The 18,207-nt window shown below is 42.0% G+C and overlaps 1 protein-coding gene and 1 long non-coding RNA gene across 6 annotated transcripts; one reads left to right on the plus strand and one right to left on the minus strand.

Annotated features, from left to right (window-relative positions):
• Positions 1 to 10,950: 10,950 nt before the first annotated feature.
• LOC120058290 (protein ADP-ribosylarginine hydrolase-like) lies at positions 10,951 to 14,776 on the minus strand. Of its 4 annotated transcripts, none has more exons than XM_039006839.1 (4): positions 14,647 to 14,776; positions 14,025 to 14,378; positions 12,507 to 12,870; positions 10,951 to 12,020 (listed from the first exon to the last, which is right to left on the minus strand). In XM_039006839.1, the coding sequence occupies exons 1-4, from the start codon at positions 14,666 to 14,668 to the stop codon at positions 11,606 to 11,608; spliced, it is 1,155 nt and encodes a 384-aa protein (XP_038862767.1). In that variant the 5' UTR covers positions 14,669 to 14,776; the 3' UTR covers positions 10,951 to 11,605. The 4 variants fall into 4 exon arrangements, with proteins under 4 accessions (XP_038862767.1, XP_038862770.1, XP_038862769.1 ...); XM_039006842.1 differs by having other exon boundaries at positions 14,025 to 14,375; positions 14,606 to 14,766; XM_039006841.1 differs by having other exon boundaries at positions 14,606 to 14,765.
• A 95-nt stretch (positions 14,777 to 14,871) lies between these two features.
• On the plus strand, positions 14,872 to 17,872 carry LOC120058292. 2 transcript variants are annotated; one of them, XR_005477995.1, is made up of 3 exons: positions 14,872 to 14,943; positions 16,780 to 17,329; positions 17,719 to 17,872. It is a non-coding gene; the product is annotated as an uncharacterized LOC120058292 (long non-coding RNA). The 2 variants fall into 2 exon arrangements; XR_005477994.1 differs by lacking the exon at positions 14,872 to 14,943 and having other exon boundaries at positions 15,994 to 17,329.
• Positions 17,873 to 18,207: the final 335 nt, after the last annotated feature.

Here is an 18,207-nt window from a genome sequence, read left to right on the forward strand (position 1 = left end):
TCGATGGTGGTTATGATATCGTTTAGGACCTTGAGCATGGCTGATGTGCACCCATGACCAGCTCGGAAACCAGAATGCATAGTGGAGAAGGTACAGTGGGATTCGAAATGGTCGGTGATCTGTTTGTTAACTTGGCTTTTGAAGACCTTAGAAAGGCAGGGTAGGATAGATATAGGTCAGTAACAGTTTGGTTCTAGTGTCTCCCCCTTTGAAGAGGGGGATGACCGCGGCAGCTTTCCAATCTTTGGGGATCTCAGACGACACGAAAGAGAGGTTGAACAGGCTAATAATAGGGGTTGCAACAATTGCGGCGGATAATTTTAGAAAGAGAGGTCTGAAAAGCTGACCACACAACTCTAAAAACCCCAAGTTCCTTGAAATAGTTGAATGCTGACGTCAGTTTGTATTGTTTTGGTTTCACATTAATACACAGTGAAACACTGATTATGTTACTAGTCCTACACAGATAAGGATAAGCCCAATGTTCTCTGGCCTGTACTGTATCAATAACTGGCTAATTTCATTCTGTGGCGTGATGTTATTTCTTATCTGACTGTTTTTAAAGTAACCAAAGAAACATATTTTTTGTTTCTAATGGAGTAAAATACTTGACATAGGGTGACATACTCCATACCAAAAATAAAACACATAACTATATGGTACACCATGTAACTTGATATTATGGAAACATTACAATATACACTGAATCATACAACGCTCCATATATTTTCCCTCTGGTTAATGTCGATCTGGGACATGCAATTACTTTTTTGTTGGGAGAGCGGAGATTGAAAATGTCACGATAGAAATTATATGGTGGCAATCATTTCCTCTCTGCCTCCTTGCCATTCTCTCACATCACGTCTTTTGAAGCCTGCAACTACAGGCCTTCTGATCAACTGTTATTCCTGTTACCAGCTATTGCTACATATGAAGAGAAAAAACACTTATTCAATCTCCATTGCCTCAAATGTAAATGTTATGCCCTAGTTCTTGTTAGATATACTGTAATCCAAACTGTAACTTTATTGATTAGAGATATAAAAGTTTGACAGAGTAATCAGTCAGTATGACATACTCCAGTGAGGAATGTGTTGGCTAACGGTGGGCCTGACGCCGTGGTGACTGATAAAGACTGGTAGTGCAGTGTTGTGTAAGATCCAACACGTCAAGGGGAAGACTGAGGCACGGAGCTCTAAGCAACACGTGTTGCTCTTGACAGACACGGCTCCTCGCTACGTCCTCACTGACAGTTTTCCATGTTTGAATAATGATTTCCTTCAGCCCTAAGACAACAATCTACCTACAGGTTGAGTGAAGTTACAGTCTTGAGCTTCACTGGTGAGGAGGGAATTTCACACTGCTGACACATATCATTTAGTGACATCACAATCGGCAAATCAAGTGAATGCATTAGGTTTTGGTCTAAATGACTGAGACCAGTAGTTGCACTACTTATAACTCTTTTACTCTTCACTGATGGTGAATGTTAAACTGTATGCAGTGGACTGCTTCTTCTCCAGCAGTTGCGGACAGCTTGTCCTGGAAAGCTTGTTGCTACTTGCAGAAGTTGCGGACAGCTTGTCCTGGAAAGCTTGTTGCTACTTGCAGAAGTTGCGGACAGCTTGTCCTGGAAAGCTTGTTGCTACTTGCAGAAGTTGCGGACAGCTTGTCCTGGAAAGCTTGTTGCTACTTGCAGAAGTTGCGGACAGCTTGTCCTGGAAAGCTTGTTGCTACTTGCAGAAGTTGCGGACAGCTTGTCCTGGAAAGCTTGTTGCTACTTGCAGAAGTTGCGGACAGCTTGTCCTGGAAAGCTTGTTGCTACTTGCAGAAGTTGCGGACAGCTTGTCCTGGAAAGCTTGTTGCTACTTGCAGAAGTTGCGGACAGCTTGTCCTGGAAAGCTTGTTGCTACTTGCAGAAGTTGCGGACAGCTTGTCCTGGAAAGCTTGTTGCTACTTGCAGAAGTTGCGGACAGCTTGTCCTGGAAAGGTTGTTGCTACTTGCAGAAGTTGCGGACAGCTTGTCCTGGAAAGCTTGTTGCTACTTGCAGAAGTTGACCACTTGACCTCCCTCTTAATTGTTCACCTGAATGCCATCAACAACAGGTGATTGTGACACATTCCACATCCTTATAACCCTAAGTTTGCCGTGTCAATAACAATATTACATTCACTCCTCTAGCTCCGTGAAATAAACCTGCTAATATTTGCTTTGAGGAGGGTGCTCCTTTCCTTTCTGTTCTGAGTTGAGGTGTAAGTCTCCTGTCTGTGTGTGTGCGTGGAACATGCAATCTAGGAACGTGTGTTTTTGTTCCATGGAACTGCAGAGGGTGCCTGTCAAATTCAATTTCACACTCCACTGTAAAAACCCATAATGGTCAGGCGTATGTTGTTGACATGAAAAGCGGTGGAACATTTCTCATGTTGTCTATCCAGTTTTTCTTCAAAGATAAGACTAACACCTTGACAATGGTTCTCATTTTTCTAAGACAGCCTATTAGGCGATTCCATGCCAGCGGGAGGGGAAAATATTTTTGGTATCTCTGATTGTTCTGGCAATTCTCACATACATGCCTGCTGACCCTATGATCTGTGAAACGTACATGATACAGACAACATCTTGGTGTCATTATACTCCTTACAGTGTTATCTAAAATATGGAGTATGTCTTGATTGTGAAATAAAACAAATGCACATTAATTTACTCAACATAAAAATATTCTCAAAACTACCCTTTCTGATTTTGTTCATTTGGTAACCATGTCATAACAGCTGACATAACTTGTCATAACACTTCATAACCCATCAACACACTTCATCACACTCTGAGCAGAGACACAACTTTCTCCAACAGAGTCTTGGTGCCGCACTTATCTACTCACTCAGATATATGAACATGGCATAAGTCTCAAACTCCGATACCTCCTTTTTATTTTGCTCATACGTTTTTGTGTCAACACCTGTTACCAACTAGCCGGTTAGCTAGGTTGCAATGGAGCCCACTTTGCCTGGAATAGCTAACAAACGTTTCTAGCGCTGTAGAAGCTGTGTTTTTTACGCTCTTGTCTGGGAAAATATCGACAATCCGGAATTCCAATGCGGAAAATGTTTGCTAGTGGAGGATTACAGGAATGAGGTGGCTATGCTTAGCAAGCAAACCTTAATTCTGCACAAACTTATGGGGAAAACGCAAACTGGAACTTTCTCGTTCTCAAATCCTGTTAATGGATGCCGCTCGGGCCTGATGGATGTTTCCTCGCCTTGTCATCTGTCCCTATCAGAATGGCCTGTGCTACCTCGAACTTGCCTGCCAAAGAAGTCGTCTCCGTCTCCTCCATCTTGTAGTGAAGTAGATGGAGAACAGCAAGAAGATTTTTCCAATCAACGTTGGTTCCATGTCACAAGTCGCGGAAACCGAACGCAGCGGCCTGCTGCTAAGCTGACGGGAGTGACTGCGAGAGGTTCGGAGCAGATTGACATAAGGAATAGCGTCACTGCACTGGTGCCTGATCTACATACGACTTCAATGCTGGGATTGCCTGTGTCTGCGATACCGGTGCTGACTCCAACTACGCTGACTCCAGCAGCGGCTTCATCGTCGAGTTCGGCTCCTTTCCCTTGCTCTGGATCTGACAGGGCACTGCCTGCTGTGGGAGGTCTGGACCTATCGCAGGGAGCAGCGGGCGTACGCTATCCTGCTTCTCATGGGTGCTAAAATAGTACTCAAAATAAACCCATGTTAATATATGTAGTTTAAGAAACAAGGTTCATGAAATCAATAATTTGCTGGTAACTGATTACATTAACATTCTGACAATCTCTGAAACTCACTTAGATAATACCTTTGATGATACAGTGGTAGCAATACATGGTTATAACATCTACAGAAAATACAGAAATGCCAAAAGGTGGAGGTGTTACCGTTTATATTCAGAACCATATTCCTGTAAAGCTTAGAGAGGATCTCATGTTAAATATTGTTGAAGTAATATGGCTACAGGTTCATCTGCCTCACCTAAAGCCCATTCTGCTGGGAAGCTGCTATAGACCAAGAGTTAACAGTCAGCATCTGGAAAACTTGTGAAATGCTTGACAATGTATGGGATATCAACAGAGGTATATTTTCTGGGTGATTTAAAGGAGATATCCTAATTTTTCTTGCCGTATTACAACAACAGTTGTGCAATTTGTCAAGTTTCCGTCCTAGCTGCAATAGTTCCAACCTTGTGAAATTGTTTTATAATAGCCAATGTATGTAAGAAAGTACTTCACATAACAAGATGTTAGATGTCCTGCTAACGTCATTCATTGTATGCGCTGGTTGTGTTGGACAATATTGATGGCAGTCCGACTAGCAGGGCAAGAGGCAGGGGTAGAGGGAGAGCCAGGGGCTCTGTAGAATTCTGTATTGCAAAAACTAAATGAAACCGCTTCTTTCAAATTCTGTCATTGTAATGTACTTGGTGTAAAGCGGTTTGAATGTATGTGGGTCGTTACCTGGGTTTCTCACAGGGTTGCTGAGCTGTAGGTTTCTGGAGCTCCTGCATGGTCTCGAGGTTCACCCAACGCTAGAGGGAGGGAAAGAATGAGGAATGTGGAGGTTTAGTATATCGATACCGCAGTGGAAACTGGTGACTTTTGAGGATGGGAGACCCACGGCATAGGTGTGGAACGCACTGAGATGACAAAGTGTCTTTCAAAAATCACCAAAGACTAATTATTTTAACCTAAAGAATTTAATAGAGACATTTATAGTACAATATTATGGGGAATGGGAATGAGGGGGCTACTTACACAGTGTTGGGAAGGGATCACAGCAGTGATTGAATGAGGGTATGAGGCATGAGTTGAGGTGATCAGAGGCTTGACTTCAGCGCAGGACAGGATTTGACTGGGAAGACAAAAAACACCACAACACACTACACAGCTAGACAAAAGAGCTAAGAATGTGTTGGTCCAAGCAAGGAGTAAAATCATTGATGTGTAATAATGTGATTGTGTTTGTATGTAATTGACTCTACATACAGTAATGAGAGAAAATGAATAGGGGCACTCAGTGCTTGGCGAGGAAACATTCAACGTGCCAGTGGATGAGCGGGCACATGAGATGTGGCTTCAGTTCATGTCAGGAGAGAGTTGACAATGGTGGTGGAGTAGAGACAGTCGAAAGTTCTATAAGTTCAGTAAGTAAAGCATCGTAACGCGCCATTACCACTACAAGCTCATTGTAGTTGCCCTTGTTAGCGCAACTTTCCCTCTCGTTGTGTCCTTTTAAAAGCCAATTCTTGCATGCCCAAAAACACAGTGGTGTTGATAAGCCACTTGAGAACATCCCTGTTCCTTCTTACTTTCTCGTTGTGTTGCGCAGTTTGAATACGCAGACCTTCGTCATGATCGACTTTTTCCCAGAAGCTTGAATCTGATGTGGCATTTATATGCTCCCTGCTTTTGTTTTTCCGTTTAGCTGAACGATCAATGTTCTTCAGGTCACTGTACCCCCCCCCTTTCGCCCAAGACTCAGACTTTCCAAAAAGCAGGCTTGGCCAGCAATTACAAGCGGCTTGATGAAAGCCTCCCTGTTAACCAGCTATACTTTAGATACCAATTGGTATTGAACGCCCTCACCTTTCATCCTTGTTCATGAAACTGATTTCAGGCAGAGGTCCACCCTCGGTTTTGATTCGCACCTTTTCCGCGTACCCCAGAGAATGAAATGGGTTCTTCAACAAAAAGTCAACAACATTTTCAGTAGCATTGGCGTTGAAAACTGCACACTTGAGCTGCTAGCTAGCTAGCTAATTTAAAGAAATTGGCTAACTGGACACACACAAAGTTATAAAATCAAGAAAACAAATTAGAATCTACCACCTCCGTTTCCTGTATTTTGAAGAAATTAACTTGAATTGAATAATATCCCAAAATTGCTCAACTATCACTTTTCAATCTCTATCCAATAATGTCACCAACTCACCAAGCTTCTCAACATATATAAATTATAAAAAGACAACTATTAATTGACTGCATTGGTATCATCTCCTACAGGCTTTGTTATAACTCACTCTGAGGTCTGATGTAATTCTACCTGATATTCCTGCCTTCAGTTTTTGACTTACCTAGCACTCTTCTCACTTGTGATTGCACAAGTTCCTCAGTTGTTGGTGGAGGAATAGGGGTTAGGAGTCCAAGTCTTTGTGCCTTCGGGTTCTTCTCCTTGGCATCCCGCCACCAGATTCCAACCGCTTCCTCAAAATCTTGTATTGGAGGTCCGGAATGTATCCATATGTCTTCTTTGTCTCTAGTGAGTAGAAACTCCAATGTCTGTTATTTTTAATACAGTCTTCTATAGCTATAAACCAACATAATTTGAGAGTATGCATTGTTATAAAATAAATAAAAAATAACTTTCAAGGACAATTAGTAAGGTCACAGATCTTGCAATCTGCGTACAACAGAACAAATAAGGTTGTGCATTACCTCCCTCAATGGTTTAGAGAAAGGAGATTGGATGGGTTACAATACACTGCAAATACACTTACAGTTGAAGTCGGAAGTTTACATACACTTAGGTTGGAGTCATTAAAACTCATTTCTCAACCACTCCACAAATTTCTTGTTAACAAAATATAGTGTTGGCAAGTCGGTTAGAACATCTACTTTGTGCATGACACAAGTCATTTTTCCAACAATTGTTTACAGACAGATTATTTCAATGATAATTCACTGTATCACAATTCCAGTTTACATACACTAAGTTGACTGTTCCTTTAAACAGCTTGGAAAATTCCAGAAAATGATGTCATGGCATTAGAAACTTCTGATAGGCTAATTGACATCATTTGAGTCAATTGGAGGTCTACCTGTGGATGTACTTCAAGGCCTACCTTCAAACTCAGTGCCTATATGCTTGACACCATGGGAAAATCAAAAGAAATCAGCCAAGACCTCAGAAAAAAAATTGGAGACTTCCACAAGTCTGGTTCATCCTTGGGAGCAGTTTCCAAATGCCTGAAGGTACCATGTTCATCTGTATAAACAATAGTACGCAAGTATAAACACCATGGGACCACGCAGCCATCATTACCGCTCAGGAAGCAGACGCAATCTGTCTCCTAGAGATGAACATACTTCGGTGCAAAAAGTGCAAATAAATCCCAGAACAACAGCAAAAGGACCTTGTCAAGATGCTGGAGGAAACAGGTACAAAAGTATCTATATCCACAGTAAAACGAGTCCTATATCGACATAACCTGAAAGTCTGCTCAGCAAGGAAGAAGCCACTGTTCCAAAACCGCCATAAAAAAGCCAGACTACGGTTTGCAACTGCACATGGGGACAAAGATCGTACTTTTTGGAGAAATGTCCTCTGATCTGATGAAACAAAAATATAACTGTTTGGCCATAATGACCATCGCTATGTTTGGAGGAAAAAGGGGGAGGCTTGCAAGCCAAAGAACACCATCCCAACCGTGAAGCACAGGGGTGGCAGCATCATGTTGTGGGGGTGCTTTGCTGCAGGAGGGACTGGTGCAATGCACAAAATAGATGGCATCATGAGGGAGGAAAATTATGTGGATATATTGAAGCAACATCTCAAGACATCAGTCAGGAAGTTAAAGCTTGGTCACAAAAGGATCTTCCAAATGGACAATGACCCCAAGCATACTTCGAAAGTTGTGGCAAAATGGCTTAAGGACAACAAAGTCAAGGTATTGGAGTGGCCATCACAAAGCCCTGACCTCAGTCCAATAGAAAAGTTGTGGGCAGAACTGAAAAAGCGTGTGCGAGCAAGGAGGCCTACAAACCTTACTCAGTTCCACCAGCTCTGTCAGGAATGGGCCAAAATTCACCCAACTCATTGTGGGAAGCTTTGTGGAAGGCTAACTGAGACGTTTGACCCAAGTTAAACAATTTAAAGGCAATGCTACCAAATACTAATTGAGTGTATGTAAACTTCTGACCCACTGGGAATGTGATGAAAGACATAAAAGCTGAAATAAATAATTCCCTCTACTATTATTAAAATAAAGTGGTGATCCTAACTGACCTAAGACATGGAATTTCTACTAGGATTAAATGTCAGGAATTGTGAAAAAAAACTGAGTTTAAATGTATTTGGCTAAGGTGTATGTAAACTTCCGACTTCAACTGTATACAAAATGATTACAAAATTGATCACAAAATGTTTCTTGCATCCCACGTCCTTGCCTACTTCTCAATTGTATGGTAGAAGAAGGTCCAAGGTCACTGCCCTCGAACCCTCTTCTCCAATAGGTTTTGAAAAGGAGGCAAGGAGAGAGGAAGTACGCGATAGGAAATATTAATTTAAAAGACACTGTGTTTGGCCAATGTGTGAGTGTGAACAGGTGGGTGGGGCAGACTTAAAGTTCTGTTGTTCAACACTTCCTCCTCTAACCTATCGACTTCAAATAGAGTGGGGACTTACATCTTGGTTCCATCTGCGTTCTGCCTGGCTGGTCTGTCCTTGTGGAAGTTGTAATCTAGTGCTTCCAGCAGTGTTCTGGCCTCAGACTGGGGGTGAAAAGGAAAAACGCTTGATGGCGTAAATCAGAATATAGTTGTGGTAGGACTCAAGATCAGCTGTTGATCTGTAAAAAAAAAACAGTTTTTAATAAAGAACACAGACAAGTCATAATGAATGCGTCATGAAATCAACTAAATCCTCCTTTGGCCGTGCATGTAAAACATCACCCAGATGGAGGGTTTCCCAATCCTCCACTCTGTGACCAATAGACCAATATTTGTATACATTTTCTGGTGGTCCCCGAGGACAGTACTGCAGTAATGCATAATGGACCATTATCTGTAACCAATTGCTCAATAGGGTTAAGGATTCTTGATAAAATATGTAACCCACCTGAAGTTCATGTATTTATGAAGACCCTTCAGCCACCTTGTGTTGAGAACGATGTCTGGCCTTTAATCGGTGCGGTCTAGATATTCCAACACTGGAGCAACATAATCACATCATGAAAGTAAAATAAAATGTACTGTAATATTGATCATTACATACTCACTGCATGGATTTTCTTGGACAGATTCTTCGCTTCATGCCACATATCAAGAGAATGCTGTATTCCACTGACTTTACATATTCCTTTCACTGGGTCTAAAAAAATGAGATATACACTACCGTTCAAAGAAAAAAGAAAATCCAATTTTTTGTCCATTAAAATAACATCAAATTGATCAGAAATAGTGTAGACATTGTTAATGTTGTAAATTACTATTGTAGCTGGAAACGGACGATTTTTAATGGAATATCTACATAGGTGTACAGAGGCCCATTATCAGCAATCATCACTCCTGTGTTCCAATGGCACGTTGTGTTAGCTAATCCAAGTTAATCATTAGAAAACCCTTTTGCAATTATGTTAGCACAGCTGAAAACTGTTGTAATGATTAAAGCAATAAAACTGGCCTTCTTTAGACTAGTTGAGTATCTGGAGCATCAGCATTTGTGGATTTGATTACAGGCTCAAAATGGCCGGAAACAAATAACTTTCGTCGAAAAAACACATCTATTCTTGTCCTGAGAAATGAAGACTATTCCATGCGAGAACTTAACAAGAAACTAAAGATCTCGTACAACCCTGTGTACTACTCCCTTCACAGAACAGCGCAAACTGGCTCTAACCAGAATAGAAAGAGGAGGCCCCGGTGCACAACTGAGCAAGAGGACAAGTACATTAGAGTCTCTATTTTGAGAAACAGACGCCTCACAAGTACTCAACTGGCAGCTTCATTAAATAGTACCAGCAAAACACCAGTCTCAATGTCAACAGTGACGAGGCAACACCAGGATGCTGGCCTTCTAGGCAGAGTTCCTCTGTCCAGTGTCTGTGTTCTTTTGCACATTTTAATCTTTTCCTTTTATTGGCCAGTCTGAGATATGGCTTTTTCTTTGCAACTCTGCCTAGAAGGCCAGCATCCCGGAGTCGCCTCGTCACTGTTGACGTTGAGACTGGTGTTTTGCTGGTACTATTTAATGAACCTGCCAGTTGAGGACTTGACGTTGAGACTGGCATTTTGTTTTCTTAGTCCACGTAAAGTGACACAGGATGATCATACTGCTTCTTGACAGTATCAAAGTGTATTTTATACAAGTATTTCAAATATGATTTTTTTTTAAATAAAAAAAATGTAATGAGTACAAAGGATTTAAGAAACAAACTTTCAAACGAAAGTAAACTTCTTGACAGGGAAATAACACATTTAAATCAATGTGGGTTTGACACTTATGTAGGTGTCATAACCAGCTATAAAATAATGTAATATATGTTACAACAGCTGTAAATATATGGGTCATGACAGTGTCATGTTATGATTATACTAGGTGTCAAGTAAAGTGTTACCGTTCATTTTAAGACCATATTGTTTGGAACAATACACTCAACAAGTACATCACCTTTCCAGGGTGGGCTCTATGCTAATTGAAGGTGTGGTCAATTTTACAATCAGCACCAACACAGTGAATGGGAAAATGGATTCAAAGAGAACTCCCTCTGCTGGTGACTTCCTGAATGTGAAATCCTAAAGGGGGTGCTGTAATTGGTTAATGACCTATAATGTAAATGTATACAATGGGTAATTTCATTAAAAGTACCAGAGAGCCCACTCTGGAAATGTTACATTACAAACAATATGTCTAAAAATAAGCAAAATCAAAAAGGGTAGTTGAGATACAAATGTTACAAATGTAATATGAGTATTTCAGAATCTAGACATACAGTACTCCATATTTGAGGGAACACTATATGGAGTATAATGACACCAAGATGTGTCTGTATCATGTATAGTTCACAAGGTCTAAAAAGTGCCTAAAATGGCCAATTAAACATCCTTCCACCCAATGAAGTTCCTATGTGAGAACTGCTAGAACAATCTAGTTGCCACAAGAGAAGGGCAACCAGTGAAAAACAAACACCATTGTAAATACAACCCGTGTTAATTTATTTTCCCTTTTGTACATCGTTACAATGTCTTTATTCTTTTGGAACATCTGTAATGTTTACTGTTAATTTGTTATTATTTCACTTTTGTTAATTATCTATTTCACTTGCTTTTGTTTTCCATGCCAATAAAGACCTTAAATTGAAATTGAATTAATTGAGAGAGCGAGACAGGAAAGAGTTAAGAGTGATTTGTTAAGTTACACTGCCACCCTCTGGTCACCACTGTACTTGTAGACTTCATTTAGTCTTCCTTTAACATCAGTCTAATCAGAAGTAAAACAATCCGTTTTTACACTCTGCCATAGCTAAAATGGTACAATAATAGCACAACTGCAGCATCAATGTATGTTAGTGAAGACTTGATTATAGGCTGGAAATAAATAAATGTTGCCATTACAGAAAAGGTTTGTTATTATACAGAACATTCTGGCTCCATCTCCTCGTCAGTAGGTAGACTGCAGTTTGAGATCACAAGTCCTCTATAAATCTTTCCAGATCCAGTCATATTCTTAAAAAATATGTAATAAAAAAACCAAAGGATGCAAAATTAGTGTCAAAAAAGTAGAAATGACTGATCATCTGCAGGATATGTAATGAATTTCACCTTTAACCATCTATTGGATTAATTTACATCACTCTTTCTCAGTTCCAAGAGATTTTCCCCTGAGCTCGTATAGTCGTTGCCCTAGTTTGGATAGCCTGTCACGGTACTCAAGCCTCTGGTAGTTGATCTCTGGCACCCCTCTGAACCCGAACAGTGCGCCCCACCAGGCAGCAGCGATCACGGCCGTGGAGTCGCTGTCCCCACCATGGAAGAAGCCATGATTGGCCAGCTCAACCCAGGAGTCGCCTGCTTTCAGAAGGGCATCGTAAGCTATCATGGGAGCATCATGCCCACTGGCGCCACCACAACCCTTGAAGCTCACCGCCCTATAGAAACTCTCCCTCTCCTTCACTCCGTAGGACTCTGGAAACTGAGGTTTGCTCTTCCCATCCAGAATGCCTCTCTTTTCTAAATAGGATTTCCACTGAATTCCAAAGTAGTCCCTGGAAAAATAAGATTAGTCTGAAGCAGATTAAACTTAGACATCATTCTACTTTGTAAACCCAGGCAAAGATGTAGGAATTATCTTTGGCCTGTATTGTCGCAGCAACAGGAATTTATCATTTAGCCAATAATGTTGCGTGATCGGTGATTAGGCTATTAGCTGGTAAAATGAGGCTACATAAAAAGTGGAATACTTTTAATATAACTGGGTGTTAGTGCAGTTCTGTGAATTTACATAAACCACGAAGCTCATCTGCATTTCCTGCAGGGCAAGAACATTGTGTGAAGTGTGACCTGCATACAGTCAAACAGAGGAGGCTGTTGGGCAGAGATATAGGAGGACTGGCTTATTGTAATGGTTGGAATGGAGTGGTATCAAACATATCAAAGACATGGAAACCATGTGTTTGACACCGTTCCAGTCTGCCCACCGTTCCACTCTGCCCACCAGCCTCCTCTGCAGCCAACCACAACAAATGCCTCACCAGTGCTCCATGTTCAGCTCCACACAATTGCCCGAATGCCTGACGTACTCCTTGGCTTTGTCCAGGACCTCCAGGAGTCTGTGTCCCCAGGCCTCCACGGGCAGGGTGCCCCTCACTGCGTAGGCCGTGAACAGGGCTGCAGCCAGGGCTCCCAGGTAGCCTGTGGGGTGGTGGTGGGTCAGACGCCCACTCTCCACACTTACTGCTATCAGCAGGTGCTCCTGCTCAGGGTCGGGGAAGCGCAGGCCGATACACATGGCCCTCATGGCTGCCCCACACCCTCCGCCCCTCTTGTCAAAGGGAATCTTAATGTCCTCGTCAGTTCTCTGTCTGTGCTTTGCAACGCTGCTCATGCAGGTGAGGCCTACAGCGGAGACAGAGGGAGTATAATTATTGAATATCAACATGTGGATTTAAATGTAACTAAATGTAATCGAAAATGTCATCTTCAAAATCCCCCAAAGTTATTATTTTTGATGATAGGGCCATAATCAATAACTAGTAATGTTGCATACTCCAAAAAATGTTAAAATCTCACATCATTGGTAAAAAAATATATAAATTGCTGAGGTCACCTTTGAGGACATACGCTCAACTGCACAGTACAAATATAATAAAAAACATGAAAGTATGAAATATTTATATGATGTATTTCCTATTCAACAAAACTGTATGAATAGGACTTCAAAACAAATTATAACATTACTATAAGATTTCACCTTCATTATAACTGTAAAATACATGTGGTTCAGTTGGTAGAGCATGGTGCTTGCAACGCGTGGGTTCGTTTCCCGCAGGGGACCAGTATGAAAAAATAACAAAATATGAAAATGTCTGCACTCTACTGTAAGTTGCTCTGGATAAGAGTGTCTGCTAAATGACTAAAAATGTAAATGCAAAAATATTTGAATATTTAGTGTTAGAGAAAATGTGCAGATTTTCTAAAGGTCTCTCTTGATCAAAACATCTGCCCCCATCTGTGAATGTCTCACAGAGGTCTAGATTGGCTTCCAGAACTCGTTAGGAACGCACCTTTCATTGCATGCTAATATTGTCTGTCTATGACAAATGGAAAGAGATTTTTATTTTAGATGAATGGCTATAATTCATTCTCTGAATGTGCCACCATGATGAGACCACTCTCTCCTGCTGTGCTACGATGTAACTATCGCAGGCATGTGCTTCACCTGTGAGGTAGGGTTCAGCTAGGAGTTGATGGACAGTCGGAAGAGCGAATGAAATGGTAGAAGGGACATCCCAGCTTAAAGTGGTTTCAGATTTCACATCATACGACAGATAGGCTCAGAAAAAAATACTACTATGTACGTCAATCAGGGCTATTGCTCAATGCAAGCCAGATCTAAGGTGTCCACAGAACCGGTACCAGAACCACGTAGGTCCCCTATATTTACATCTAAGTTAAGTGTACCGTGTCCAAGTGTGCAGAAATATTGCCATTTGCCACTCATGTTAACACAACATGACACACCTCATAAAGGAATATAAACTGTTACATACCTGCTCCTCTTCCATTCATGTCTGTCATGCTTACAATGTACTTCTCCACCAGGGCTCGATACAGCACAGGGAGGGACGCCCCTTTCCCCTTCCCTACCTTGACCAGAGCCTCAGCTGTAGCCAGGTGCATGACGGTGTCATCACTAACAGGGAAGTCTATGGCATCCAGCTTCCCTAGACCTCCTCTCTTCTGAACTTCCTCATGTATGAACACTCCATCATTTTCAAATTCCCAGTGACCATGGTTGTAGCCCAGGGCATCTCCTGCTCCACTCAGGACCATGCTGGCCTTGTACCTCTGTTCCAGGGGGACCGTGTCTGACATGGTGAGATCTGGTTGGTGTTCAATTACTTCTGTAAGAGATTCCATTGGATCATTGACTAATTGTATGTGACATTGAATGTCAATTAATATAAAATACAGAAAAAAGCTGTTGAAACGAGATATGAGGCTGTCAACCATAATGAGAGTAACTGAACCATCAATGATCAAAGACAAACATCACAGAATGTAGAGACATGAATGTATTGTGTAGAATTATCGAATGTCCCCAAGTCGAGCTAGTGCAGTAAATTGATACCTTGTGCTGAGGGTTGATCGTAAAGACTTATATAGGCAGACCTTGAGTGTCGGTCCCCTTCATGCGATTGTTTAGTTTCGATTGTGCAGAATCCAATCCCGCTCAGCTCCTTACAAGGAAACAATTCAACCACGACGAGCCATGAAAAGCACTTCCTAAAAAAAAAAAAATGACAAACACTTCCTGGGCAGTGTTGCCAACTCCTCAGTAAGGAAAGTAGCTATTGGCTGTCCTAAAAGTCGCTAAATGACATCACCTAATTTGCATATTTGGCCATGTGAATGTAATTGTAATGGACGCTTTAGGAGAGAGGAATAATGTCGTGGGAGAGACAAAAAGTGAGTAAAAAACACCCTAAATATGTTTAGAACGACAAATGAACTTTCTTCTGTCGATTCTTGGGATTTTTTATGTCACAATTCCAACCCTCCTCCTTTATCCGGGCTTGGGACCGCCAAAAGTGACCCCAAATTGACACTCTGGCGGAGTTACTTCGTTTTATTTTTGTTAATTTGGTTTTTATTTTTTAACCTTATGGTCCACTTATGAGCCTACAACAAGTCACAGTAAAACTTTAACATTATTTTTTATTTTTTTGTATACAATCTAAATGGACCAAAAAGAGACAATAGAAAAACTGTCAATGGCAATGTGAGAAAATTATGGTAACTAGTCTGGCCCTAATTCAGGTGTAAAAATAATAGTAATGTAAGCCAGGGTGGGATCAGCCAGCTGCGGCTTTCCGCATGCGCGATTAATTTGCAGTCTGGACGCGGATGGGTGAACATCTCCTGCTCTGACTGCAGCGCGAGGACTGGACCGCTTGTGCTTTGGGACCGGGGTGGGGTCCGGTGGGGCCCACGGCAGCAATCGCTGCTCGTTAAGAGTAAGAACGATACGTGCTTTCACGTCAGTCTCAAAGTCTCCAATAACACTAGAAAGTCGCTAGATTTGTCGCTAGTTGCTTTTTTGAAAAATTGTCGCTAGAGGGGTCTGAATACTCGCTAAATATAGCGACAAAATGGTGAAGTTGGCAACACTGGCGACTCGACGTCTTACAGGAACGCGCTCACCGGCCAAGCACACGCACTGTCGTGGATGCAAGGTCCGATCACTCGTGACACCAATGTAATGAAACAGGGAGGGAGCAGGTCGAGGGTTCTAGCCCGAAGTCCAGCGCGCTATCGACTGTGCCGCAAAAGCATGCTCAAGCGGCAGCGTCGAAAACCGCGCATATAAACCCAGGGTCGTTACATTATGTATGTATCTCGTATAAGGTCGTTGTGTAATGTGATATTGTACCCCCTAGCCCAATTGTCCTTGGTATATTATTTATATATACACACACACACTTGTGTTCCCACATGTACTTCCTGTATTGAGTTGTTGTAAAAAAAAATATATATATATATCAACAGTCGTTACAGTCCCATTAGTTTTCTCTGCAGCCTCGTTTGAATGTCGCCGTTGCGCCATTTGTACGGAATGGAGTAACGCTTTGAACACACCGACTGTGTTATGCATCACTGATGTGCAGGTACCTTACTTGTGCAGGTACCTTTTGCAGATGGTCGCATGCGGTTGGACACATGGAGGAGAGAATTTTCAATTTCGCAGTATCCTCAAAACCGTGTCTTTTTGACACAACTGCTGACAGCTACAGGGACAAACACAAAAAAATGCTGCTCGTTGACAAGTGTCCACAATAGTAGGATTGCCAGGTCAGTTTAGTAGTGAGCTTGTGCTAGATGTGGCTAGTTAACCTAGCCAATGAGGTGTGTAAGAAAGTCAAATAAATTATGCTAGTTACTACCCCAGAACTTTACCAAACAATCATGTTTGAAAGAGTGAGTGTGTATGCTAGATTAATAGCAATGGTAGACACTACTGATAATTTGGTCAGATAAGTGTGTGTGTGTGTGTGTGTATGTGTACAGTAGGTGACCTGTCCATGACAGCTATAGTTATGCTAGGTAATGGTTTGGCTTATCATGTTCATGTCTATGTAGAAGAAGACTGTAGGAGGAAGTGGAGAGGACTCAGGGACAGGTATCAGAGAGAGAGAGAGAGAGAAGGGCAGAGAAAGAGAAGAGGCCTGGGTCAGCAGCTTCAGGCCAGCAGCCTTGGCGCTTCTGCCACATTCTTTCTTTTCTGGATCCATTTATTGTGCCTAGGGCAACGAGTGACAATTTTACAGGCAGACCCTCTACTACGTCATCCACAAGTGGTCGCCACCGGTGCATCAAGACCCTCAACGTCATCTACAAGTGCGACCATCGCCTCCACCGGTGCAGCGAGACCCTCTACAACGTCTACATAATCTACGAGTATGACCACCACCGGTGCAGCCATGGAAGATGATGAAATGGATAAAGCACCTCTGGATCTAGGACCACCTGAGATTAAACCTCACGGAAGTGACCACTGAGGACCTCGTTGAACAGGATGTGGCCGTGGAGAGAAACAGAGAGAGAAACGAAGAGGAACAACGTCACACCAGGCGTCATCGGAGGTACCAGCCCCCAGATCCACTCAACTCATTCCAGCAGAGGCTCCTCCAATCCGTCGAGAGGGATGCAGCCCAACCTGATGCTCACAGGAAGGAGGATGAGGAGACCCTCTTTGCCATGAGCCTGGTGCCAACACTGAAGAGGCTGCCTCAGCAAAGAAAAGCAGCAGTCAAGGTTAAAATGTATCAGCTGCTTTTCGAAGCCGAGTTCAAATGTACGTTTTTTTTAATCCACTACACAGGTAGTGTTATAAGTGTTGTGACAGTGAAGTAAAGTAGGTCATTTTTTACAGTATAGTCATGTAGGTTAATTGGTATTTCAGATCAAAGTATTAATGATGCACATGTATAGCTGTTGTTTCTGGGTTAGAAAATATACTCAAACAACAGTTTGCTGTCTAAATATTTGCCTGTCACATTAATCTTTTGATCTGAAACACAAATTCCATGAGTAAACAGCAAGTATTACCAACTTTACCACACTGTTCCTATATTTATGCCACTAACTACACTATACAAGCAGTATTTAGTTAACATAAATCTCACCTTTTATGGTGTCATATTATGTTAAGCTTGTATGTGTTGTTTTTCTCTTCCCTTTCAGAAATGGAGTCAATTTAGCCGACCAGCTCACAGGAAGGACAGGAAGAGGAGAGGAAGGACAGGGAGAGGAGAGGAAGGACAGGAAGGACAGGAAGAGGAGTTGTCTGGGTGTTGTTTTGACCTCCCTCATTGTACCTTTCTTTTCACACACGTCAGTTCCGTTTAAATTCAGTCAATTCATGAAGTCATTTGTTTATAAAGTCTTACATGCTGACCAGACACGTCGCGTGCGTTGCAAAATAAATTTAGAAATCCATGTTATTCAATTATTGCACCCACACTGCTCACGCGCGCCAACGAACATCTGCGACGCCAAGGGCTAAAATAGAAGTAATTCCTATTTCTGACGCAGATCGCGCTGCAAGTCCTGCCTCTCCCATCTCCTCATTGGTTTATAGAAGCAGGTACCCACGTGCCATCTCCTCATTGGTTTATAGAAGCAGGTACCCACGTGCAATCTCCTCATTGGTTATACCCACGTGGGTGATAG

This window comes from Salvelinus namaycush, chromosome 13 (genome assembly GCF_016432855.1).
Source record: "Salvelinus namaycush isolate Seneca chromosome 13, SaNama_1.0, whole genome shotgun sequence".
In the NCBI taxonomy this organism is placed as follows: domain Eukaryota; kingdom Metazoa; phylum Chordata; class Actinopteri; order Salmoniformes; family Salmonidae; genus Salvelinus; species Salvelinus namaycush.